The 27,576-nt window shown below is 43.2% G+C and overlaps 1 protein-coding gene across 1 annotated transcript in view; it reads right to left on the bottom strand.

The window, feature by feature from the left end:
- Window positions 1–27,576, bottom strand: part of AFF2 (ALF transcription elongation factor 2) — a 340,517-nt gene that overhangs the window by 222,113 nt on the left and 90,828 nt on the right. Inside the window, exons 2-3 of the mRNA XM_058196752.1 lie at window positions 15,769–15,889; window positions 8,848–9,732 (exon numbers count right to left, since the gene is read on the bottom strand). Coding sequence (XP_058052735.1) covers window positions 8,848–9,732; window positions 15,769–15,889 — 1,006 coding nt within the window. The remainder of the gene's footprint in view (window positions 1–8,847; window positions 9,733–15,768; window positions 15,890–27,576) is intronic.

Genomic DNA, 27,576 nt, shown 5'->3' with positions numbered 1-27,576 from the left:
AAGCCTGAGGGACTCAGCATTCATGTTTCGTGGACAGGAACTATTCATTCTCATTCTCCAAGTGGCTTTGAAATGGTGTTCAGGAGAAAAGGACGCCACCAGGTTGCCAATCTTTAGGAGAAGCTTAGCCAGACCAGTTCTTGAACACAGCTCATCTGCCTGGAACCCACACTGTATATCGGACATTACCACGATTGAGCGGGTCCAGAGGTATTTCACAAGAAGAGTCCTCCACTCCTCTGCTCACAATAGAATCTTTTACTCCACCAGCCTTGAAATTGTGGGCTTGGACAATCTGGAACTGCACCGCCAACGGTCCAATCTAAGCATAGTGTACAAAATTGTCTGCTACAACGCCTTGCCTTTCAATGACTTCTTCAGCTTCAACCTCAATAATACACGGACAAACGATCAATACAATCTCGAGGTCAACCGCTCCAAACTCGACTGCAGTAAATACGACTTCAGCAACAGAGGGGTCAATGCCTGGAATGCTCTACCTGACTCCATGGTTACATCCTCCATGGTTACATCCTCAGCCTCAAACTGTCTACCGTGGACCTCACCCCATTCCTAAGAGGTCCGTAAAGGGGACATGCATAAGCGCACCAGCCTGCCTACCGTCCCTGTCCTACTGTCCTTATTTATCTGTACTTACTTCCTTTGTTTATGTTTATGTTTCTACCTATACCTGTTATCTTGTTTGACAAACAAACAAACAAACAAACTTGGTCTTCTTGGGTCCAGCAGAAAGAGAAAAAGGAAACCGGTTCCAATCCATTAGCCCAGTTAACTGGCAATCATAGTTTTTCCCCTTCCGTTTCACTGCTTCACCAGTGGCCATCCTAGGAAGCGTAGGTTCAGCGGTGGGCTGCTGGGGGTTCGCAGGGGTTCAAGAGAACCTCTAGCTAAGATTCTGTGCAGTTTGGAGAATCTCAAATCCCACTTCTGGCTGGCCCCGCCCACCCCTCCCCTCCCCTCCTAGGAGTTCCCACGCGGCTCGTTTTGGATGTAGGTAAGTTCAGGGCACGTACAGAGGCTTAGGGATGGCAAAAAATGGGCCTACTGGAAGTTCGGGAAGGCCAGAAATGGCCCCATATCTGGCCTCCAGAGCCTGGGGAGGCCAGGGCTTCACCCTCCCAGAGGCCCGAGGAAAGCCTCCGGAGCCCGGGGAGGGCAAAAACACATACACACCCCGCCATGGTGCAGGAGCCGACCAGGCCACGCCCACCATGGCCACGCCCATCCAGCAACTCGGCAGAGAACCCCTTGCTAAAAATTTTGAAGCCCACCCTTGCATAGGTTGTTTTTCCTCTTCCCTCCCCTGACCTCTTCCCTTTTGTGCCACGACAGGAATGAATTTAGCAAAGCAAAGGCGGAGAGCTATGGAATTTGGTGCTAGCAAGGAATAGCATAAGAAAGCGCTTCCTTGGTATCTCAACAGGGATGTCTACATTCGTGGATGATTTCTTGGGGGGCCTCCTGGGTGGTTGTGTCAATGCGAAAAGGGAGACTGAAGAGACAGATGAAAGTTTAGTGGAAAAACACATCCTATTTTTAGCTGGGGAGATGGAAGAAGAAAAATGGGGAAAAGATGTTTGGGGAATGTTAAGCAAGGTTGACAAGGATGTATGAAGTATAATCCTGGTGGGGACATGGTCCCCACTCGAAACCGCTTGGAAAGATGGGTATAGATATTTTGCAGTATCCTTCCCCTGGAGTGGGGAGGGAATGGGGATTTTGCAGTAACCTTCCCCTGCCACGCCCACCAAGCCATGCTATACCCACCAAGCCATGCCCACAGAACCGGTAGTAAAAAAAAATGAATCCCACCACTAATGGGTCTGTCAAGGAAAGGCTTTGGCAGTTTGCCTAATTAGACCAAGGTTGGTGATAAGACTGAAAAAATGTGTTATGAAGAATTTGCTTTGATTTAGTTTGGACTATGCTGAGAATGAGTTAATGAGTTAATTCTCAGCTGTTCTAATAAAGTCTGTTTGTTTTTAAAGTGACTGACTTTACTACTACCTACTTGGGCCTGGGTGACAACAACCCATTCCTCAATCTTTCTCAAACGCCACAACTTTACGACATGTGGACTTCTACTTCCCAGAATCCCCCAGCCAGTAAAGGTGACTGGGGAATTCTGGAAGTTGAAGTCCATATATCGTAAAAGTCGCCAAGACTGGAAAAACTCTTCCCTACCTGATAATTGAACCCAGTCTCAGATGTCAGGATGACGTTCAAACCAAAATCAAGACATATCCAAGTTCTTAACAAGGCCATCTTGACTTCTAATCTCCCCCAGATTGTTGGTTTTTTGTTTTTTTTAAATGCTGGTTAGAGGTCTCTTCCAGAATTTTGCTAGGTAATTAGTGAGAACAGGGGGGAAATGTGCGGGGCTCTTAAACCAAACCCTTCGGCATCTCTCTCTCTCTCTCTCTCTCTCTCTCTCTCTCTCTCTCTCTCGTGGTGCTAGCGTATGTTCTTCATTAAGATGAACTGCAAAAGCACTGCTTCTCACAATATTTACAAATATAAACCACATGGCCCTGCTTTCAAGAATACAGCTTTAGCGCTGAGGCTCCGGCTTGGGTTTGGGCTTCGGTTATTTTATTTAATTTTATTTGAAATATGAACCCGGCAAAAGAATTTCAGCCTAAATGCTTGTTCCAGTCCATTATTTTTCACCCTCTGAAGTTCTTGTTTGTTTGTTTTTTAAAAAAGGAAAACTAAAAGACCTTTAAAAAAAAGTGGGGGGGGGGAAAGAAATGAAAGATCCACCCATAAAGAGAAAACCTCACGTTTTTTGGCACACTGACATAAAAGGAGGCATTAATTAACCTGGGTTTATTCTGTGCTCTCTCCTCCTTTTCCTTCCAACAAAAACAATAAAGTACCTCCCAAAATGCCCTTATTAAACTGACCGTGCTGGTAAAATTTGATACCTCTGATATAAAGCTGCTGGCATTTACTGCTCAGCTTGAGCTGATCAATATGGTTATCTACCTGTCAATTTTCTATACTCTTTAATCCCGAAAGAGTGCTGGCCCCGAGTGCGGATAGATCTATCTTGCAGAGATAGGACTAATCAAAGCATTCTGTGATAGCAGAGTGATTTGTAAAGCGTGTAACAAAAGCTTATCATTTCCCTGTATACTGAGCCTGTCAAAATATTTTTTTCTTAGAAGGAACGCCAAGAGATGCTTGCCTCCTTAATGCTTTAAGGGGCGGGCGGCGACAAACGAGGTAGAACTTCCATCCTTGCACAGTTGCAAACATTGCGTAGACAAGACCTGGGCATTTTAGAGGGGGTTCCTCGGGGCCACACCTGGCCCTTTGGCTGTCCCCATCAGGCCCTGCTGAAATCAATCGTAAATTAGAAATCAAAGGTAAATGATGTATACAAGCAAGGCAATTGAATTGTTTTAATTTGGAAGGCGACTGCTATTTCTTTTTCAATTTATGCCTGTGTGTGCTATCTATCATCCATCTATTCATCCATCCATCCATCCATCCATCCATCCATCCATCCATCCATCCATCCATCCATCCATCTATCTATCTATCTATCTATCTATCTATCTATCTATCTATCTATCTATCCATCCATCCATCCATCCATCCATCCATCCATCCATCCATCCATCTTCTCTATCTATCTCATATATCATCTATCAGTCTCTATATCTATGTATCATCCATCCATCCATCCATCCATCCATCCATCCATCCATCCATCTTTCTCTCTCTCTCCTCTATCTATCTATCTGAATGGAAACTGATCAAGGAGAGATTCAACCTGGAAATAAGGAGGAACTTTCCGACAGTGAGAGCAGTCAACCCATGGCACAGAAGTTGCCTTCAGAGGTTGTGAGAGCTTCATCACTGGAAGCTTTCAAGAAGAAACTGGACTGCCATCTGTCAGAAATGGTGTAGGGTGTCCTGCTTGAGTGGGGGGGGGGTTGGAATAGATGACCTACAAGGTCCCTTCCAACTCTGTTAATCTGTATTTTTCAAATCTATTTACCACATGGATCTATTTTCTTCCTCTGTTCAAGGGGTCTGGAATCCAGCCTGTGATACTGTCATTAACCTTGATTATTATACCCATGCAGGGAACATCCCCTCAATGCTCTATTCCGACTTCAATTTTCACGTTCAATTTTTTTTTAAAATGGGGGATATATATATATATATATGTGTGTGTGTGTGTGTGTGTGTGTGTGTAGGTCTTTGGTTATTCGGGTTTTCTCCCGCGTAAAATTGGAAGTGTCTTGGCGACGTTTCGACGAAGTCTCATTCGTCATCTTCAGGCTTCAGCTTCGTGCTTCTGGGAGCAATGTGTGATTGCAGCTGTTTCTTCCTTTTTAACTGCTAGTGGGGGTTTGAACTGATTGGGTGGGAGCTTGGCTGTGCTCTGATTGGATGGGGATTTTTTTGTGCTCTGATTGGCTGGGGGTGTGTCCTGTTTGGGTGGGGGCTTGGTTGTGCTCAGATTAGTCTGAGTTGCAGGGGATTTGAGCTGGTGGGGATTTGAGTTGCAGGGGATTTGAGCTGGTATATATTTGTTTTCTGAGGTTTTCGCGGGTGTTTGTATGTAGGTCTTTGGTTATTGGGTTTTCTCGCGTAAAATTGGAAGTGTCTTGGCGACGTTTCGACGAAGTCTCATTCGTCATCTTCAGGCTTCAGCTTCGTGCTTCTGGGAGCAATGTGTGATTGCAGCTGTTTCTTCCTTTTTAACTGCTAGTGGGGGTTTGAACTGATTGGGTGGGAGCTTGGCTGTGCTCTGATTGGATGGGGATTTTTTTGTGCTCTGATTGGCTGGGGGTGTGTCCTGTTTGGGTGGGGGCTTGGTTGTGCTCAGATTAGTCTGAGTTGCAGGGGGATTTGAGCTGGTGGGGATTTGAGTGGCAGGGGGTTTTGAGCTGGTATATATTTGTTTTCTGAGGTTTTCGCGGGTGTTTGTATGTAGGTCTTTGGTTATTCGGGTTTTCTCCCGCGTAAAATTGGAAGTGTCTTGCTCCCAGAAGCACGAAGCTGAAGCCTGAAGATGACGAATGAGACTTAGTCAAAACGTCGCCAAGACACTTCCAATTTTACGCGGGAGAAAACCCGAATAACCAAAGACCTATATATATATATATATATATATGTATATATATATAATAGACAAGTAGAGCAAACAGATCCCCCTGCTTTTGCAATCTCATTATTTCTTTTGCATGCAATTATTTCCTTGCCAAACAATAGCAGTGACAAATTGCCTCAGAATCCTCCAGCAGATTTCTAACCCAAGGTAAAAATAAACAGAAACATCTGTATGGCAATCGTGTACAAAGAAGCTCCGTTCATTAACAAATACATTTTTCTAATAAAACCGCCATCTGCAAATAACCCTCAGCTTCGACTTGATAGAAATAGGCCTCATCCCCCCCGCCCGCCCCGCCCCCCCGGTTTTCCGAGGCTGTTCCCAGAACATTTTCCAAACTTTCCTGCAAAACACATCTGTCTTCGTTGGTCTTTGGAATGTGAATAAATAATGGTGAGGGATTTCCACCCCACCCCACTCTTCGCTTTCTCCTTTAAACCAGTCAGAAAAAATTACAGACTCAAAACAATTATTCATAGAGGTGATAGGAGAGCTGACATCAGCCATAAACACCTTTGGAATATATTTAATATAATATATATATATTATTGGCACTGAAACCAAGATTTGAGGGACTCTGGATGGGTTCTATTGTTTTGTTCTGCTTCTGATCCGCCAACAATCTCTCAAAAGCTAAATACCTCCCCCCTCCCCCCTCCTCGGATTCACATTGGACCTGGCACTGAGAGGCAGTTTGGTTTAGTGGTTAAGCCACTAGGCTAGAAAATGAGAGATTATGAGTTCTGGTCCTGCATTAGGTTAAAGTTAGCGTTAAGGTTAGGTATGAAAACCTGCTGAGTGACTTTGTGCCGATCACCAGGAGACGGTGAGTTCTAGCCCCACCTTAACCTTACGGTGGGGCTAGATGGCTATTGTCACCCATCATTTGTGGGTGACAATAGGAGGACAATACGCTTGCTGCCATGAGTTATTTGTAAAAAATAATGGAATGGAATGGAATGGAATGGAATGGAATGGAATGGAAAGGAAAGGAAAGGAAAGGAAAGGAAAGGAAAGGAAAGGAAGACTATTGGAAAGGGAAGGAGGAAGAGAAGGAAAGGGAAGGAAGAGAAAGGGAAGGAAGAGAAAGAAAGGAAAGGGAAGGGCAGGAAAGGAAAGGAAAGGAAGAAGAGAGGGAGGGAGAGAGGGAAGGGAGAGAAGAGGAGAGGAGAGGAGAGGAGAGGAGAGGAGAGGAGAGAAGAGAAGAGAAGAGAAGAGAAGAGAAGAGAAGAGAAGAGAAGAGAAGAGAAGAGAAGAAAAGATCTGGGCAGATGTGAGGAAAAAACTGGGATTTGCCCCACAACAGTCCAACTTCCAAAGAAAAGAAATCTATCTACACCTTGGCAAGTTTTTTTGTTTTGTTTTTTGCTCTAGGATGGAAGAAGAATTGTGTATGTTGACCTCTGAGCTTAACCATCAGGGATCCTTCAGCAATCCTTGGAATTGTGCAAGTATTTGCTAACCAAGGCAGGATCAGAGGGCAACCCCATCGAATGGGGGAATTAAATTCCCACATCAAAATATCGATTGGAATCACCCAATCAAAGCCAACCCCACCGAGCGCATTCGAAAGGATGAGAAGTTTCTGCCCATATGCCAAAAGAGCATTCTTCAAATCGGAATGGAATCAGGCATTAATTGTCCCCTCAAGATCCTCCAGTGGGAATTGCTTGTGAGTAAATATACACCAGGTTGGTTCTCTTGGTTTCTGCAAAACGTTGCTATATTTCACATGGCTTCGTATTTCCCCCCCCCCCCTCACAAGTTATCTATTCATTCTTTATTCTAATACTATTCAAGTCATAAATCCTATTTTTGCCTTCACAACAACAACAGCAGCAACAAAAAAGAAATGCTATCTTTAATTAGAAAGCCAAATGCACCGATTGCCAACAAAGCCTCTTAGGATTACACAAGAAGACTAAGATATAGTGTATGGTCCAACACAGAGAGAGAGAGAGAGACAGAGAGACAGAGAGAGAGAGCGGGAGAGAGAGGGAGAGAGAGGGAGAGGGAGGGAGAGAAGACTATGCAAAACTAAACAACTCCACAACCACACTCTTCCTTTTAGCTGATACTTTGCAAAACGGGAAGCAGATAACAAGGTGTTTTGGACATTCCCGTAGGTCAATTTTTGAAAGCCTGTGCAGACTGACACAAAATGTCTCAAGCTTCTTGAGCATCTGTAATCCCTTGTCTTTATTTATTTTTTCTTTCCCTTTTCCGAGCGGCAACCCATTGACTTAAGGTCAAACACCCGTGATATTTGCAAATGGAAAGAAACGCGCCTTCGCACCACCCTGGTTCACTATTAATTCTCCAGCTGTCCACTATCACAGGTAGCTCTTACCTTTCAGTGGTAAACAGGGTATTCTTTGGTTCTGCGAGAACGTTTTGTTTCCCCGTGGATCTAAAGCCGAAACCAACGTCTTGGGTTCTGCCACAGCCTATATTACAAACGGTTCAAGTCTATCCTTTCGCTTTGGCCCACATCTCTTCTCTCCCCAACATTACTTTCTTGCAAACACTCAGAACCAGCTTCTGAAAAGTCATGCCGGCTATGAATCATGAGAATTAGTGACAAGAAAGTCAGTTTGAAAGGGCAAAGAAATCACCACCACGAACAGTTCTGTTGGGCACCTCAGTCATTGCTAAGTTGACTCAACTTCCAATGGTCCAACTTCGTGGCAAAACGGCACACAATTTTATTCCATGGAAAGGCCACAGTGACTCCATCTGGCTCAGGATGCCACAACATGCAAGGATGGCTGTGGGTGTGTATGTGTTTTGTAATCCCACCGAGACACTCGTGTTATTCTTTTTTAAGAAAACGGCGATTAGTGCCAACAAAGAACTTAAGGAACTCGTTTCTGTGCAAGAAGGACAGCGGATTGTCTAGGGAGACTCTTAGTCACCCATATCATGGTTGTCCCAAAGATGCTTCCTTTAGAAGGTGACTGGACTCTGTTTTTCCTTGAAGACATTTTGCTTCTCATCCAAGGACCTTCTTGAGTTCTAAAGGAGAAACGAAGAAGCTTCTTGGATGAGAAATGAGACATCTTCAAGGAAAAACAAAGTCCAGTTGACTTTTGGGGAAAAAACAAACACCTTTGGGATAAGGACAGCTGATAAGACAAAACAAACCAGAGACTGGACAAACCCACCAATACATTGGCAATAAATCAATAAAAATAGGAGATATGTTTTCTACTTGGCTTTGTTCTATAGAGCAGAGGTGGGTTTCAGCAGGTTCTGACCAGTTCTGGAGAACCAGTAGTGGAAATTTTGAGTAGTTCTGAGAACCGGTAGTAAAATTTCTGACTGGCCCCGCCCCCATCTATTCTCTGCCTCCCAAGTCCCAGCTGATTGGGAGGAAATCGGGATTTTGCAGTAACCTTCCTCTGGAGTGGGGTGGGAATGGAGATTTTACAGTATCCTTCCCCTGCCACACCCACCAAGCCACACCCACCAAGCCATGCCATGCCCACCAAGCCACACCCACAGAACCGGTAGTAAAAAAAATTGAAACCCACCACTGCTATAAAGCCAAGAAAAATGCAAAAGATAATAGATTGGAAAGACATGAGTACCGGGAGAAGAGGGGGGGGGGAAGGGAAAGAAAGAAAGAAAGAAAGAAAGAAAGAAAGAAAGAAAGAAAGAAAGAAAGAAAGAAAGAAAGAAAGGCTAACACTTACTTCACTCATTTGAGGAATGGTAAGCTTTGGTAGTTTATTCTTAGAACTGGATCCGGTGGTTTTCCCTTCCAGTAGACTTCCAAAGGATTGGTTTCCATAGACCCCCTCAGTTTCTATGGGTGGTTTTAGTTCTGGGGAGTCATTTGGGACTTGATCCTGGCCATCCATGGGTCTAACGTAAGCAGTGGGTTTCTGCTGGATCATACTGCTTTTACAGTGGAGTCCAGGAGGAAAGTTCTGGTTAGAAAGATTGTTGGCAGCGGATAGCAAAGACGTAGAAGGAAGAGGAGACCCATGGCTCAGGAAATCAAGATCCACCGGAGACTTGGAGTGGGTGGTTTCTTTGTAGGAGTGCTCGGCCGTTGTGGATTTGGAGTGATTGTGCCTCCTCGAATGTGAAGACGAAGGTGGGGTGTTGAGTTCCTCCCCTCCTCCTGTTTTCTGCGGCTCGTTCTGGCAGGGATAAAGGTCCTCATATCGGCCTTGGGTTGGCTCATGAGAAGCGCTATGTTTGGTCCGATTGGGCTGGCTACTGGGCGGGTTCGACTGGCCACCACTAGAGCTGTGGTTGCCACGGGACCAGTCCGTCCTGGATTTCCTGCTGCTCTGGTGGCCATTCAGCAAACTTGAATTGGACGACAGGGAAGACGGGGGAGGCATAGCCGTTGAGGTGTTCCCACCCATCTGGTGGGGCGCGACCATCCGGTTCCTTTGCTCGGGGAAAAAACTTGGCTCATTTTTGTCTACCGGGGTTTGCGGCACAGGATTCTTTGGGATGCCGACAAGGTGGCTCTGGTTGGAATGGTTGGTGAGCAGGTCCTTCATCTCATCATAGTTGCCCAAAGTGTTCTGCACACGGTTGGCGAGAGCGTCACCTTTGCTGGTCTGAAACATCAAAAGAAACCAAGGTTAAGAAAGGTGACCCACAAACATAACATAATAACAGAGTTGGAAGGGACCTTGGAGGTCTTCTAGTCCAACCCCCTGCCCAGGCAGGAAACCCTACACTACTTCAGACAAATGGCTATCCAACATTTTCTTAAAAATTTCCAGTGTTGGAGCATTCACAACTTCTGCAGGCAAGTTGTTCCACTTATTCTAACTGCCAGAAAATTCCACTTGTTCTAACTGTCAGAAAATTTCTCCTTAGTTCTAAGTTGCTTCTGTCTTTGATTAGTTTCCACCCATTGCTTCTTGTTCTACCCCCAGGTGCTTTGGAGAATAGTTTGACTCCCTCTTCTTTGGGGCAACCCCTGAGATATTGGAACACAGCTATCATGTCTCCCCTAGTCCTTCTTTTTATTAAACTAGACATACCCAGTTCCTGCAACCGTTCTTCATATGTTTTAGCCTCCAGTCCCCTAATCATCTTTGTTGCTCTTCTCTGCATTCTTTCTAGAGTCTCAACATCTTTTTTACATCATGGTGACCAAAACTGAATGTAATATTCCAAGTGTGGCCTTACCAAGGCATTACAAAGTGGTATTAACACTTCACGTGATCTTGATTCTATCCCGCTGTTTATGCAGCCCAGAACAGAGATGGGACAAAGCAAGAAAGGAGAAGATCTCACTTTTCCCCCAGTCCGTAATATCTAAATTGAGGTTGTCCAACCTTGGAAACTTTAAGATTTGTGGACTTCAGCCCCTAGAATTCCCTAGCCAGACATGCTGGGAATTGAAGTCCACAGGTCTTAAAGTTGCCAAGATTGGACACACCTGGCTAAATGCATTCTTAAAAATAAACTCCATTCCTTGGAATCTTTGATCTCTCCTTAATTTCAAATGTCTACAAGCCATGATTGGCATATTTTTAAGCCTTTATTTATCTGAAATATTTCTAATTCAATGTTATGGACCAAAAAATAACTCCTAGGGGGTCTTAAAAGAATAAAATCGCATACAATCAAAGTCATATCAAAACAGCCAACATTAAAGAAAAACAAAGAATTCCCCAGTTTAATGAATTAAAATCCTGCTCCAATAATAAAAACAGAGTTGCAAATAAATCCTGGAAGAGACCATTCATTAAAGCTTATTCAGGAAATGGCTGATATTTGCCATCATCACAAATGACAGACAGACCCCAGAAGGAAACCTGCCCGAAGGGTTGAGTTTACTGCAAAAGAGGTTCTTGGCCCATCCATGGCAATGCCTTCAAAGCAGAAGTTACTTGAAAAGGGCACCTGTTAGTGATCTCAGTGTGAACGCCATGGAGATTGGTAGTAGGGATACTCTCGTGTTTTAGAATAGAATAGATTTTTTTTTTATTGGACACACAAGGAATTTGCCTTTGGTGCATACGCTCTCAGTGTACATAAAAGAGCAGCAATGAGCCGTTGGGTTCTTTGTAGAAAAGCAATGTTGATTCCATTGCTTCTTGTCAGCATATCTTGAACTTAGAGGGGTTTTTGCCAAGAAAAGCCTTTGTCAGGTTGCCAATGACATCAAAGGTTGGTGATAAGGCCAAAGAATTTGTTTTGGATTAAGCTGAGAATGGATTAATTCTCAGCTGTTTTAATAAAATAAGTTTCTTCAGGACTGAATTGTGTTTGGTAATGACTACTCTGTGCATGCACACGGCCTTTCGCGCATATGCAGTGCTCACGCATTAATCCGGGCGGGTGGGCGGAGCCTCCCTCAGTCACCATTACCGGTTTGCCCGAACCGAACTGAACCGGCTGAATCCCACCACTGGATTTGACGTTTAAAGAATGAAGACGTCACTCATTGAATGTGCCATTTTGGCCCCAACTTCAACCAGCCAATAGCCTGGCTGGTTCAAAATGATCACCTACTTCCCAACGGGTAAGGGCTGCCTACCAGCTCACCGAAAACCTTTGAGTTATCAACTAAGAAGGAAGAGACAATTGCTGAGAAACGGTACAGAGCGCTCTATTCTGTAAAAACCGTGGGGGTCAAAGTAATTGCCGACCAACTTATGCTACCGCATTGTGATGAATAACAGTTTCAAGTGTCCTTTTTTTTTTTTTGTATTGTTCTGAGTTGCCCCAGACTACTAAAGATTTGATTCTGGGTGCCTTTTTTTTTTTTTTGACCAGCGTCCAGCTTGGTTACTTCATAATTTCTTTCAAAATGAGCATTCAGGAGAGCTTTTAAAAATAAAAATAAAAAAGAATCAAAGAGAGATATAAATACAGTTGTCAGCTGTATTTGCAAAATTCAGTTGCCTTTATTTTCTGGAACCACACAGCATGTGTTTTTGCAAATCAATGATTCACAGTTACTTTCTGTCAAGCACGGCAATTATTAGGCAAATTCTGACTCATTTTTGGCATTATTGTGTTTTCATCCCCTGCGTACTTCTTACTCAATTGCCGAGATTTTATCTGTGGCTTCTCTTTTTTTCCCCCCTCTCCTTTTCTAAAAGGCCATTTAAAAGATGGGACATTGGTCTACAGATTATACCTGTAGTACATGATGAGTGTTCAGATGACCAAGGAAACGACCTCTGAGCAATTGGTGGAACTATGATGGTTAAAGGAAGATGATTGTTTACCAGACGCGTTCTGAGAGTTGGTGGAAGAAAAAAAGGAAGCCAAAGCTATTTGATAACGGTATGTAATTTCTCAGATAAATAGGTTCCTATAGGTACAATCAAAATATATCTTATGCATGTTTATTTGTTCTTGTAAACAAGGAAAACAAGATAATTAGATGCAAAGATGGTTTTATTTCAGGAGGCAACTGGACTTTCTTGTTTGTTTTTTTTATTTGAAGACGTTTCGCTTCTCATCCAAGAAGCTTCCTCAGCTCTGACTGGATGGTGGGGAATGGAAGGATTTATATTCCTTGCAGACAGCTGGTCATTTGCATCCTTTTAGAAGGTCATTGAAGGAGGTATCTCTTTGTCCTCAGGGTCACCTGAGTAGCGCTCCTGGTTCCTGTAGTCTGCAATTTTTCCCTCTGGAAATCCATTCCTCCTCCCACACTATTCAAAGGGTGTCCATCCCAAATTGTATAGCTAAAAGTCTGTGGAGATTCTCAGTCACCAGGTCAAGATTGTTCCAAAGGTGCTTTTTCAGGAGGCAACTGGACTTCCTTGGTTTTTTTTTTCTTAGAATAGAATAGAATAGAATTTTTTATTGGCCAAGTGTGATTGGACACACAAGGAATTTGTCTTGGTGCATATGCTCTCAGTGTACATAAAAGAAAAGATACCTTCATCAAGGTACAACATTTACAACACAATTGATGGTCAATATATCAATATAAATCATAAGGATTGCCAGCAACAAAGTTACAGTCATACAGTCATAAGTGGAAAGAGATGGGTGATGGGAACGATGAGAAGACTAGTGCAGATTTAGTAAATACTTTGACAGTGTTGAGGGAATCATTTGTTAGCAGAGTGATGGCCTTCGGGAAGGCCATCATTCTTTTTTTTTTCCTTTGAAGATGTTTCACTTCTTGAATGAGAAGCGAAATGTCTTCAAAGAAAAAAACAAGAAAGTCCAGTTGCCTCTTGAAGAAAAGCACCTTTGGGACAACTGTGAGCTGGATGACTGAGAATAGAATAGAATAGAATAGAATAGAATAGAATAGAATAGAATATTTAATTGGCCAAGTGTGATTGGACACAAAAGGAATTTGTCTTGGTGCATATGCTCTCAGTGTACATAAAAGAAAAGATACCTTCATCAAGGTACAACATTTACAACACAATTGATGGTCAATATATCAATATAAATCATAAGGATTGCCAGCAACAAAGTTACAGTCATACAGTCATAAGTGGAAAGAGATGGGTGATGGGAACAATGAGAAGACTAGTGCAGATTTAGTAAATAGTTTGACAGTGTTGAGGGAATTATTTGTTAGCAGAGTGATGGCCTTCAGGAAGGCCATCATTCTTTTTTTTTTTCCTTTGAAGATGTTTCACTTCTTGAATGAGAAGCGAAATGTCTTCAAAGAAAAAAACAAGAAAGTCCAGTTGCCTCTTGAAAAAAGCCCCTTTGGGACAACTGTGAGCTGGATGACTGAGAATAGAATAGAATAGAATAGAATAGAATAGAATAGAATAGAATATTTTATTGGCCAAGTGTGATTGGACACACAAGGAATTTGTCTTGGTGCATATGCTCTCAGTGTACATAAAAGAAAAGATACGTTCATCAAGGTACAACATTTACAACACAATTGATGATCAATATATCAATATAAATCATAAGAATCTCCACATACCATGGGCTTTAAAGCACTGTGAAGCAGTATATAAGTCTACGGGCTATTGCTATCTTCTCTCAAGATGCTGGAGAATAAGGTTTAGCTTTGGATCTTGTAACACAATTCAACCCCTTTTGGGCTTCCGGTGAGGATTCATGGAGAACTAGATGTCCCTGAAGGACCTTTGTGATGGAGATCAGCAGCTGGACAGTAATTTCTGGCCGATGAATTTCTATCTCTCCAGATAAAGGAGAAATGATGAGATTGCCCATCTGCACTCTGAATAGCGGCTCCTCATGAGTAGACTACAGGAACTGAGATTTCTGCAGTCGGTTCATGAGTTGCATGGGGGAAAAAAACCCACTGTTTTGCTTGGTCTCAACTCTGATGTTGATCTGGATGATTAGATAATCCTTTGGTTTGGAGTTGTATATTGTTTGCACCCCAATGTTTCTGTTGGAGTATAAAGTTTTGGAAAGGAAGATGATGGGAATGGATTAGAGGTGGAAACATGATAGATGTATGTCATTATTATTTTTTTTTAAAAGAGAAATGTTTCCTTTCTAAATATTTGAAGCCAACATTTAGAAATTTTAATCAATTGTGTAGAGGGAAGAATCATATTGCATGAAGAAACAGTGTTTTGTCTAGTGTACATGGGTGGCTGTATTTCTTTTCTTTTCTTTTTTTTAAAGAAAAGCTTAAGGAGGACATTTCTGGGGCCAAACAAAGTACGTTCCATTTCAGCCAAGAATCAAGCCTTTGTATCAAGCCCACCTTCGTCAACCCAATGCACAATGAACAATGGCGCAACCCATCTTTGACACACTCCCTCTCCTCACTCAACATAAGGAGAACCCATTGTGTCAAGGGAAATGGGGCAGGGAGGGAGAAGTTGGGGGGGAGCAAACACTCGTTTGCTTGTTCTTCTCTCCTGTCCTCTCCTCTCCAGCTGGCCTTGCAGAAATGGACAGGTGATTGTGAAACAGGACCAGGGGTGAAATGTAAAATTTGTTACTGCCGGTTCTGTGAGCATGGCTTGGTGGGGGGAGGTTTAATGTGACTGGGTGGGCGTGGCCAACTTTTTTTTTTAACTTTTAAAAGCATTTTTCTGCAACCTCTTCAGCTGAAGAGGTTTTAAAAATACGCTTTTAAAAGGCTCTGACGATCCCAGCTGAGTTGCCTGATCCTTTGGTAGAAAAAATGCTTTTAATAGGCTCTGACAATCCCAGCTGATCATCAGAGGCTTTTTTTTCTTTTAAAGGCAAAAAAAAATGCTTTTAAAAGTAAAAAGAAAAGCCTCTGACGATCAGGCAACTCAGCTGGGATCGTCAGAGCTTTTTAAAAGCGTTTTTTTACAACCTCTTCAGCTGAAGAGGTTGTAGAAAAAATGGTTTTAAAAATAAAAAAAAAGTTGGCCATGCCCACCCAGTCACATTACATCGCCCCCACCAAACCACACCCACAGAATCGGTAGTAACAAATTTTTCCACTGGTGTGAACATATACGTACATAAGTCTCTTGACGTCTTCCCATTTTTCTCAGCTCACATACCCACCATGGATGTCCAACATTACTGATGACATCAAGTTGGAGAAAACAACCTCTCAACAGCCACCTTTGCCTGCTCCTTGCAGGATTATCTTCCCCATGGGTCTGACGTGCAAGGAACACGAAGAAGAAGGAAGAAGTTCAATGAATGTCAAACGTGTCAACTTCCCGGCGTTGACTTACCTTGTACGGTTCTCCAAAGAGATTAAAGCCAGACGCAAAGAGGTCTTCATCTTGCTGGATTTCTTGATTTCTCCGCTCCCATTCCTTCCGCTTAAGTGCGTTCCGATCTTGTTCATAGTGACTGCAATTTTTTTTTAAAAAAAGAGAGATAAATATGCATTTACTTAAAAAATAAGAAAATGTCTGTTCGCTCTTAAAACTGTAAAAAAAAGAAAAAAAAGAAAACAGTCCATGAAAGATTTTGAACATTTGAGAAATTTAAAGATAAGAGCATTCTGATTCTAGAAGGCCTACACACACACACACACACACACACACACACCGCAAATAAGAAAGCAAAAATAATGGCCCACTAGTTTTCCAACTCAGATGACCATCTTAGTGTCATTAGAATATCCTCAAATTATTTATGGCAGCCATTCGGAAAATGTGGAGGTTGCATTGCAAACTCAACTCTCTTCTTGTGTCACTCAACACACTGAGCCAAATCCAAGTGGAGGTCTAGAAGTTCACTGCCTCTCGTGCTGTTTTATGCTGGCAACATTTCTCAGGTTATCCAAGGCTAAAATGCTCTCCCGAACCTTTTTACTCCTTCCCTTCCTTCTAAGGAAAGACACTGAGAATCAGGGATAAGGAGGAAGGGCCAAAATCCCCCATCCAAAATGCACATCTATAAACATCTAAGAGCTCTGAAACTCTACCACTTTCCATTAAGAATAAAACCGGAGCTGTTCCCATTGGGTATCCACCCAGAGAAAACTAGTAAAGAAAATATTTACTTGATTATAGAGGTAATAACAGCAGCACGGATTGTTTTTGTACAAAACTGGAAAGCAGAGAAAATGCCTCTGGAAGGGAAAGTTATCAAAAAAATATTAGACTGTGCAGAAATGAATAGATTAACTTTGATGATTAAAGAAAGAGAGGATTCAGAATATTTTAAGATATGGGATCAATTTTACCATTGTTTAGAAAAAAGATATGGATAAGCAAACTAATAGTTACGTAAGAAAATGGTTTATTTAGAATATTGTACTTGTGAAAGTGCGTACAGTCAAGGCTATGGTTTTCCCAGTTGCAATGTATGGCTGTGAAAGTTGGACCATAATGAAGGCTGAGCGCCAAAGAACTGAGGCCTTTGAACTCTGGTGCTGGAGAAGACTCCTGCGAGTCCCTTGGACTGCAAGGCGAACAAACAAGTCAGTCCTAGAGGAGATCAACCCTGACTGCTCTTTAGAAGGCCAGATTCCTGAAGTATTCCCCAAATACTTTGGCCACCTAAGGAGAAGGAAGGACTCTCTGGAGAAGAGCCTAATGCTGGGAAAGATGGAGGGCAAAAGAAGAAGGGGACGGCAGAGAAGGAGGTGGCTGGATGGAGTCACTGAAGCAGTTGCCATGAGCTTCAATGGACTCCAGAGGATGGTAGAGGAAAGGAAGGCCTGGAGGAACATTGTCCATGGGGTCGCGATGGGTCGGACATGACTTCGCAACTAACAACAACAAACTTGTGAAAAATGTAACCGATTATATGAAAATGAAGATAGAAGAAACAACAAAGAAGATGAAGTCAAGAAGAGAACACCTAGATGTCACATGGAAGAAATTACTGATGTATTAAATGTTTGTGTATAAAATAAAAAACTCTATTCAAAAAATAAACAACTTTCCATTAAGAAAATGTGATCGATGGAGGAAACAAAGCAGATGCATTTATGTGTTGTTTCTGAATAGACAAGCTGTCCCAAAGACGCAGTTCAGTGATGAGAAAATTAAGGTTCTTCTGCACTTAGATGCACAGGGACAAGATAGGTAGTCCTTGGCTTAACAGTGGAGGGGTCTTGCCGTCCTCGTGGACAACCATTTCTGTGTGGGCCAGAAACATGACAATGCAGTCCTAGGTTGCATTTATTATTATTATTATTTATGGCTTAGGACCGGGTTACTTACGGGACCGCCTACTGCCACCGTTTGCCTCCCACCGACCCGTGCGCTCTAACAGAGAGGGACTCCTAAGGGTACCGTCAGCCAAGCAATGTCGGCTGGCAGCCCCCAGGGGAAGGGCCTTCTCTGTGGGGGCTCCCACCCTCTGGAACGAACTTCCCCCAGGACTTTGTCAACTTCCTGACCTTCGGACCTTCCGCCGCGAGCTGAAGACGTATTTATTTATTCACGCAGGACTGGCATAGAATTTTTAGAAGTTTTATTATTCGGTTTTAAATTTTAAAGTGGGTTTTATTGTTCTAAATGCATTTTAATTCGGGGCCATATTTAATAAGTTTTTTAATTATTGATTTTATTCTGTATTTATTCATTGTTGTTTTATTTGGTGTGAACCGCCCTGAGAAGGGCGGTATAAAAATTTAATTAATAAATAAAATAAATTATTTATTTATTCAATTTTTATACCGATCTTCTCCCGAAGGACTCAGGGCGGTTTATAGCCAAAATAAAACAACATAGACATAAACAAAAATTAAAAACATATTAAAAAACTGATTCTAAAATTTGGACAAATAAGATTAAAACTAGCATAAAACCGTCATAAAAACATTGACAGAGGAATAGCATAACGATACATGATAGTACCGATACCACTCTCAGGGGTCTCCAACCTTGGCCACAGCCAGCGGAATTCTGGGAGTTGAAATCCACAAGTCTTAAAGTGGCCACATTTGGAGACCCGCTGCTGTATTGTATTGGTAAGGCCACATTTGGAATACTGTGTCCAGTTTTGGTCACCTTGATACAGAACAGATGCTGAAGCCCTAGAAAGGGTGTAGAGAAGAGCCGCAAAGATGATCAGGGGTCTGGGGGCTAAATCATGGCTAAATCATGGCTAGTAACAGGAAGCAATGGGTGGAAACTCATCAGAGGGACATCCAGTCCAGAAATAAAGAGGAATTTCCTGACAGTGAGAACAATTAATCAATGGAAAAAGAAGTTGCGGTGCTCCAACATCAGTCCAGAATAGATTGGACCACTATTTATCCAGGATGGTATAAGGACTCCTGCCTTGGTCATGGGATCAGACTAGATGACCTCCAAGGTCACTTCCTGTCCTATGATGCTATGATTCCAGGATCATAAGGTAAAGGTAAAGGTTCCCCTCGCACATACATGCTAGTCGTTCCCGACTCTAGGGGGCGGTGCTCATCTCCGTTTCAAAGCCGAAGAGCCAGCGCTGTCTGAAGACATCTCTGTGATCATGTGGCCGGCATGACTCAACGCCAAAGGCGCATGGAACGCTGTTCTCTTCCCACCAAAGGTGGTACCTATTTTTCTACTTGCATTTTTTACATGCTTTCGAACTGCTAGGTTGGCAGAAGCTGGGGCAAGTCACGGGAGCTCACCCCATTACGTGGCACTAGGGATTCGAACCGCTGAACTGCCGACTTTTCGAATGACAAGATCAGCATCTTAACCACCATGACCCATCCATATATCAAATATCATATTAATTAATACGGTTGGTTTAAGATTGGGTCCGTGGTCTGGTTAAATAAAACGTGGCTGAACATGAGGTTTGATGCTTTCTATAGATGCTTCCTTTAGATGGTCAAGCAAACCAACAGAAGATGGTTTATGAAGATGGCTTATGAAGCCAAGATGTTCTCTTTCCTAAGCCATCATATTAGGGGGAACCGAAGTTGAACGTATCTGTAACAGCAGGACTGGAGGCTGTGTAGATGAACCATTTTAATAAAAGAAATTTATTTATCCAGAATGTTTTAGCAGTTTGGCTTTAATTTTTATTTTCATAAAAAAAGAATCCTTTCTACTGCTGTTTCCATGTTTAATTAAATTCCACCACCCTAATGCAGCCTGACATAACTCATTACTAAAACATAATTATATAGTAAACAAGCAATATAGCATTTACTATTTCCTAGTAAGTTTTTAAAAAGGATTAATAAAAACGAAGCTCTGTAATTGCTCAAATCAATGCGGATAATTATAATCTGCCCTTCTAGGTAACGTATAAATAGAGTAAATGTGATACCAACGGCTATAGCTGTAAATCAGTATTTCGGAGAAAAAAAAATGTATTGTGTTGACACAGGTCTGAGCGTTTTTGTCTAGGAGAAGAAAACCAATGGGTAACTTGATTTCAAAATTTTATCTTCCCCTTTCTCCCTATCGAATTCAGGGTTTACCTGAATTATCTTGGAAACTTCAGGTCTACCCCATGTCTTTTAATGAAAAGAAGGACCAGGGGTGACATGATAGCAGTCTTCCAATATCTCAGGGGTTGCCCCAAAGAAGAGGGAGTCAAGCTATTCTCCAAAGCCCCTGAGGGTAGGACAAGAAGCAATGGGTGGAAACTAATCAAGGAGAGAAGGAACTTGGAACTAAGGAGAAATTTCCTTACAGTGAGAACAATTAATCAGTGGAACAGCTTGCCACCAGAAGTTGTGAATGCTCCAACACTGGAAGTTTTTAAGAAGATGTTGGATATCGCTTTGTCTGAAGTGATGTAAGGTTTCCTACCTAAACAAGGAGTTGGACTAGAAGATCTCCAAGGTCCCTTCCAACTCTGTTTCTATTCTATTCTATTCTATTCTATTCTATTCTATTCTATTCTATTCTATTCTATTCTATTCTATTCTATTCTATTCTATTCTTAGCAATTGCACTTCACCATTTGCTTGAGTTCTGCAATCTTGTCTTGATTTATAGAAAAATAAATGTGGTCATAGGAGGGTGTCAGGGATTTTTGCTACCGGTTCTCCGAACCACCTGCTACCATCGCTACCAGATCAGGTGATCCGGTCCGAACTGGGAGCATTTCACCTCTACTTTGTACCGCCCAAGTCAAATGATTGTTCAGTCTATTTTTTGAAAACTTCCAGTGATGGAGCATCTAGGAGGCAAGCTATTCCATGAATTAATTGTTCTCTCACATGTCAGAAAATTCCTCCTGATTTTTAGGTTGGATCGCTCTTTAGCAAGCCTCCACCTAATACTTCTTGTCCGGCCCACTGATGCTTTTGAGAATAAGTCAATCTCCTCTTCTTTGTGGCAGCCCCTCAAGTGCTGGAAGACAGTTAGTATGTCCCCCTCCTAAGCTTTCTCTTCATCAGACTTGGTGCACCTAGTTCCCTCAATCGTTCATCGTACAATTTAGCCTCCTTACCCGGATCATCTTTGTTGCTCTTCTCTGCACCCTTTCTAAGACCTTAGCATTTTTTAAAAAAATTGTGCTGACTTACAAGATTAATAAAGTAGACTTCAGGTCTTCCTGAGAACCATGGTTCCTGTTGTGACCTATCCAAAGGGTGTCAACTCGCAAAGCAACCCTAGCCTGCTCTTGAGTTGCCATAGCCACGGGGGATGGGAAACCGACGAAGCAGCACAGCAGCCAAAAACAGAAGCACATCCCAGACATATCTCTCTCAAGGCTATCTACCAGGGTTACCCACAGTGACTAGGGGGAGTGATCTCTACAACCCATAAACTGCTCCATAGGCGAATATGATTGATGACACAACCTGGGGATGGAGGGGAGGGGAGGGGGGGAACCAGGTCATGATCGGGGCATAAATTACGTGGGGTCAGAGTTGGCTTCACTTGGAACATGCCGATGTGAAGCTCCTAACATGACTCAGGTGAGAAGAATTTAGGATCTGAACAACAATATAAATAACTGTTTCAAATGGACCAAACAGCCAAAGCCAAAGAAAACAAACTTGCAGCCAAGAATAAAATACCCCCATGGAATGATGAAGCACTTAAACTTTCCTGACTTCCTGATCCTCAACCTTGGGCAACCAGCCAGGCTCTTAAGTAAGCACTTTCCGGAAGACCGGCAGAGTCGGGGCCAATCAAATCTCAAGTGGAAAACCTTTTTTTAAAAAAATTATTTTGCTCACATGCAAAACCAAATTCATACGGCCTTAAGTTTACTTTGTCGTTGCGTGTGTGTTCCTCTAGGAGTTCAGGATGGCTTATGACCGTAGACATTCTTGTGAAGTAGGCTGAGCCAAGAGAGAGAGAAAAGAGAGAGAGATCTTGATTCATGACGGGATTTAATTCACCTTCTAGACACGACCACGTGCAGGTAGCAAAGAAACACGACACGAGGTAGCTCACGTCTCTGCTGGGGATGAATTTAATCTCATTCCAGCCCTTTTTCTGCCCAAAGAAAATAACCGTATCTCAACACCAGTCTTTTCAGCTCAGCAGGCCAATGTACTGAAGGATTCACACAGCGAGCTATAATGAGGAATAAGCCACGCAGCCTTTGGGCTTCTGCAGCGTACGGAGTCACCGGTTTCTCACAGAAGCCGCAATTACTAATTTGAAGTGCTGTCTAATTAAAACCGCAGCTATGTATTTAGCCTCTTGTTATGCCCCCTGCCGCTTTCTAATTACAGAGAACTCTTGATCTGCACGGCACAACTTCTTCGCTGGATGGAGACAAGCTTGAATGCCAACCCAGGAGCCCCCTCAAGGGCAGAGGGCAACCCAAAGTCATGCCCTTGAGGGTTCCTTGAGAAGGGTACTCTCCACTGCGGAACAAAAAAACCGGGAGCATCTATGGAGATTCTCAGTCATCCAGGTCATGGTTGTCCCAAAGGTGCTTCTTTCTCCAAGATGGTGGGGAATGGAAGGTGGGGAATGGGTGGCAGTCAGAGCTGAAGAAGCTTTTCGGAGGAGAAGCTTCAAAGTTTTGGTAACCATCTTCAAAGCGCTCCATGGCATAGGGCCGGGCTACTTACGGGACCGTCTGCTGCCACCGAATACCTCTCACCGACCCGTGCGCTCTCACAGAGAGGGACTCCTCAGGGTGCCGTCGGCCAGGCAGTGCCGACTGGCGACACCCAGGGGAAGGGCCTTTTCTGTGGGGGCTCCCACCCTCTGGAGCAGGCTTCCCCAGGACTTCGCCAACTTCCTGACCTTGAACCTTCCTTGTGAGCTTAAGACACATCTATTTAACTGCGCAGGACTGGACTAGAATTTAAAATTTTTAAATGTTTAAATTTTAAATCTGGTTTTAAATGGGGTTTTATTATTTATATCTCTATTTTAACTATTCGGCCTATGTAATAAGTTTTTTAAATTAATGTTTTACTCTGTATATATTTATGTTTTTTATATGGCTGTAAATCGCCCTGAGTCCCTAGGGAGATAGGGCGGCATAAAAGTATGAATAATAAATAAATAAAATAAATAAATAAATAAAAGCAAAATGTCTTCAAAGAAAAACAAGAAAGTCCAGTTGCCTCTCGAGAAGCCCAGTTGCCTCTTGAACCTAGGAAGGTTCAAAAGAATGCTGGAGGAACATCTCGTTGAATAACTCAAGTTGAGTGTTGGGGCCAAAGACAACTCAATTGCAATTAGATATGCCTAACTTGAAAGGGACGCGGTGGCTCAGTGGCTAAGATGATGAGCTTGTTGATCGAAAGGTCAGCAGTTCAGTGGTTCGAATCCCTATTGCCACGTAACGGGGTGAGCTCCCGTTACTTGTCCCAGCTTCTACCAACCTAGCAGTTCGAAAGCATGTAAAAGAATCATGTAAAAGAGCATGGAGTCAGGGGAAGGCCCGGATGAGGACTCTGCATTGGAGGCTGAGGGCCATCTGGGAACGATGCATGGACTTCGGAGCCTCCACAGGCGGACAGCAGCGAGGCAGAGGAACAGGAGGAGCCTGTTCCTAGTGCACGCATGCAAAGAGCTGCCAGAAGGCAAGAGCAGCTAAAGCAAAAAAGATGACTTGTGAGTAAGGCCAGGAGATGATTGGCCCCTCCCATAAGGTTTAAAAGAGCAGCAACGGCTCTTGGGCTCTTTGTAGGAAAGCAACGTTGCTACATCTGTTTCGAGTTGGAGTCTCTTGTTTCTGAACTTCGTGGGGTTTTGCCAAGAAAAGCCTTTGGCAGGGTGCCAAAGAAGACAAAGGTTTGTGATAAGGCTGAAGGACTTTTTCTGAAGCACTTGTTTTTGAATTAATTTGGGCTAAGCTGGGAATGAAGCAATTCCCAGCTGTTATAATAAATTAGGTTTGTTTAAGACTAAGTGTGTCTTTTATGCCTAAGTGAGCCTAGGTCACAATTTTTCTGAAATGGTATAGGGTTTCCTGCCTGAGCAGGGGGTTGGACTAGAAGACCTCCAAGGTCCCTTCCAGCTCCATTATTCTGTAAAGGATTGAAAGAATATCAACCGACTCTTTAAAAATGGAGAACTCCTGACTCATTGCTTGTTCACATCTTAGATACATGTCACTCTTCTGCCGACTTAAGTAGAATGTGCATTTGGAATGCCACGAAGATCCTGAGAATAATGGCGCACCTGAAACCAACGATCTAGACATAACACCCTCTAAGATAGGTACTTCAAGCTACTCTGATTTGTTCCTACGGCTTCTTTTAAGAGTGTTTCCTCTCATAGATCTGTAGCACCTCAAAGACCATTTACGGGAGATACAGGATGTACTCAGAAGAGTCCTGTGAAAAGATATTTCGATACGGTGTCTGTTTTCAAAACCGGAATCTTCCCCTTGTCTAGTTCAAACAGACCCAGGCGGGCGAAATGTGAATCCCATGTTCTGCCTAATGTTTTATTCAGCTCAAAACAGTAGAAGCACCATAATGACTATCGAAAGCAAATTTTGTCTCTTTAAAGCTAACCTTCAGAACAAAAAAAAAAAAAAGAACAAAACAAAACGAAGCAAAAATCCTTAAGCGAGAAATGACTCTTTTATATTACATTTAATAGATATCACATAGCTGGTGGTGGGGGAGGGGGGGTGCATGGAGGAGGAAGATATTTCGAATTTCTAGATGGGAAAACCAGATCCTTTGGAGACAGCTTGATGGGTTGTTTTTTTTTAAGCCTGGTTGCAAAAGCTTTGCCCACCTCTAGCAAACCAGAGGAAGAAAGAGAGAGGGGCTGCGCAAGGTTTTCTATGGCACCGACTTTAAGGGATAGGGCACATCAGTGGTGAAATCCAATTTTTTTTTACTGCCGGTTCTGTGGGCGTGGCTTGATGGGCATGGCAGGGGAAGGGTACTGCAAAATCTCCATTCCCTCCCCACTCCTGGGGGAAGGATACTACAAAATCCCCATTCCTTCCCCACTCCTGGGAAAAGCTATTGCAAAATCTCCATTCCCTCCCCACTCCTGGAGGAAGGATACTACAAAATCCCCATTCCTTCCCCACTCCTGGGAAAGGCTATTGCAAAATCCCCATTCCCTCCCGACTCCAGGGGGAGGATACTGCAAAATCTTCATTCCCTCCCCACTCCTGGGGGAAGGATATTGCAAAATCCCCATTCCCTCCCCACTCCAGGGGAAAAATACTGTAAAATCCCCATTCTCACCCCACTCCAGGGAAAGGATACTGCAAAATCCCCATTCTCTCCCCACTCCAGGGGAAAGATACTGCAAAATCCCCATTCCCACTCCACTCCAGGGGAAGGATACTGCAAGATGGGATGGGATGGGATGGGATGGGATGGGATGGGATGGGATGGGATGGGATGGGATAGGATAGGATAGGATAGGATAGGATAGGATAGGATAGGATAGGATAGGATAGGATAGGATAGACTAGGTAGGGTAGGGTAGGGTAGGGTAGGGTAGGATAGGATAGGATAGGATAGGATAGGATAGGATAGGATAGGATAGGATAGACTAGGTAGGGTAGGGTAGGGTAGGATAGGATAGGATAGGATAGGATAGGATAGGATAGGATAGGATAGGATAGGATAGGATAGGATAGGATAGGATAAGATAGGATTCTTTATTGGCCAAATGTGATTGGACACACAAGGAATTAGTCTTCGGTGCATAGGCTGTCAGCATACATAAAAAATACATTCATCGAGAACCATGAGACACAACACTTAGTGATAGTCATAGGGTACTAAATAAGCAATCAAATCATGCTGGGAAACTCAATAAAACAATATACATCGTAAAGATACAAGCAACAAGGTTATTGTCATAAGTAGAAAAGGAGGTGGGTACTAGGAAGGATGAGAAGAAGAATAGTAATCTTGTTGTTAAGTCAAGGTACCTATAATTCCACAAATCCATCACTTCTCTGCTATTGGCTAACATCGAGGGTAGCCATTTCACAACATCCCTTAATTAGGATTGCTGGTTCCCCAGGTCTCCTTTGAAGAGTGTTGGGTTGTGGTTATTTGTGGTGTTTGTTTGTTTTTTTAAAGCAACACAAACAACACTTTCATTTATAGGACTGTGTTTCTCCATCATAAAAATACTCGGATCGAGATGGATATATAGAATAGAATAACACAGTTGGAAGGGACCTTGGAGGTCTTCTAGTCCAACCCCCTGCTCAGGCAGGAAACCCTACACCACTTCAGACAAATGGTTGTCCAGTCTCTTCTTTAAAACTTTCAGTGTTGGAGCATTCGCAACTTCTGGAGGCAAATTGTTCCACTGGTTAATTGTTCTAACTGTCGGGAATATGGAAAAGGCGAGAACTCTCCTGTTATTTGCCAAATCTATTCATCTTTTTTCAAAGCTGAGAAATGCAGACCCACAGCTCAAATTTCCTTTCTCTTCCTCCCCTCCCCCACAACAGCCTTCACATTCTCCTTAAGAGTCACAGCAGGGTGCCTATCTAACACAGCCTCTTAATACTCATCCTTTATCTTGGATGTAATTTATCTGGTGCCAAGACTTCCTAATGAATTTCACACATGTGTACTTAAATTTGTTACAGCTTACCAGTTGAGTATGATAAGCAGTAAGTAGAGCGCTGAATTCAGAGCTTTCTCCCAATAGATGCATAAAGGGGCTTTGCTAACCCACCAAAGGAGGGAAGGAAGATGGAGTGGGTGGGGGGGGGGAGGAAGGGATAAAGTTTAAATTGCAAATCCAGCAAAATGCAAAGTAGGGAGGAGGTGGAGTTGGAGTTTGGAGAAAGTCAACGCAGGCACAGTGCATTGCTGGCCACCCCTTTCTCGAATTCATTGCTGGCATAGCTATTATTTTATTATTGTTCCGTGTGATTGATTTGACGCATGCAATAAGGCAGGGGATCTGAATAGTTAGGTCAGATAGCCTGCCTGGGTGTCCGTCATTTTAAGAATGCAATGTCAGATACAAAGAACAGAGCAGAGAATAGAAGTTGGAAGGGTCCTTTGGAGGTCTTCTAGTCCAGCCCGCCCCCCCCCCCCAAAAGCAGGAGAACCTATACCATTTCTGAGCCACGGTGGCGCAGTGTTAAGAGTGCAGTACTGCAGGCTACCTCTGCTGACTGCTGGCTGCCTGCAATTTGACAGTTCGAATCTCACCAGACTCAAGGTTGACTCAGCCTTCCATCCTTCCGAGGTGGGTAAAATGAGGACCCAGATTGTTGGGGGCAAGAGGCTGACTCTGTAAACCGCTTAGAGAGAGCTGGAAAGCACTGTGAAGCGGTATATAAGTCTAAGTGTTGTTGCTATTTCAGACAAGTGACTGTCCACCTTGAGCCTGGTGAGATTTGAATTGCCAAATTGCAGGCAGCTGGCAAGTCAGCAGAAGTCGCCTGCAGCTCTGCCCTCTAACCACTGCGCCACCGAGGCTCTGCTCTTGGTGATGGCCAACAAATCAGAGACTTTCAAAAAGAATAAGAGAAATCTGCAGAATATCGAGCAATTCCTGGTTAGGCACCTTAGTGGATGCTTGCTAGCGGCTTCATTTAAATCAGCGGTTCTCAACCTGTGGGTCGGGACCCCGTTGGGGGTCGAATGACGATTTGCCAGGGGTCGCCTAAGACCATCGGAAATATGGGAAGTATACTTGCGAGTCGAAGAATCGCGCTCCAATGGTTGACTCCACAAGCCAGCTGCAGGGTTT

The sequence above is a fragment of the Ahaetulla prasina genome, chromosome 11 (assembly GCF_028640845.1).
Source record: "Ahaetulla prasina isolate Xishuangbanna chromosome 11, ASM2864084v1, whole genome shotgun sequence".
In the NCBI taxonomy this organism is placed as follows: domain Eukaryota; kingdom Metazoa; phylum Chordata; class Lepidosauria; order Squamata; family Colubridae; genus Ahaetulla; species Ahaetulla prasina.
The sequence above is the reverse complement of the archived record's forward strand: the minus strand, read 5'-3'. Positions and strand labels throughout refer to the sequence as shown.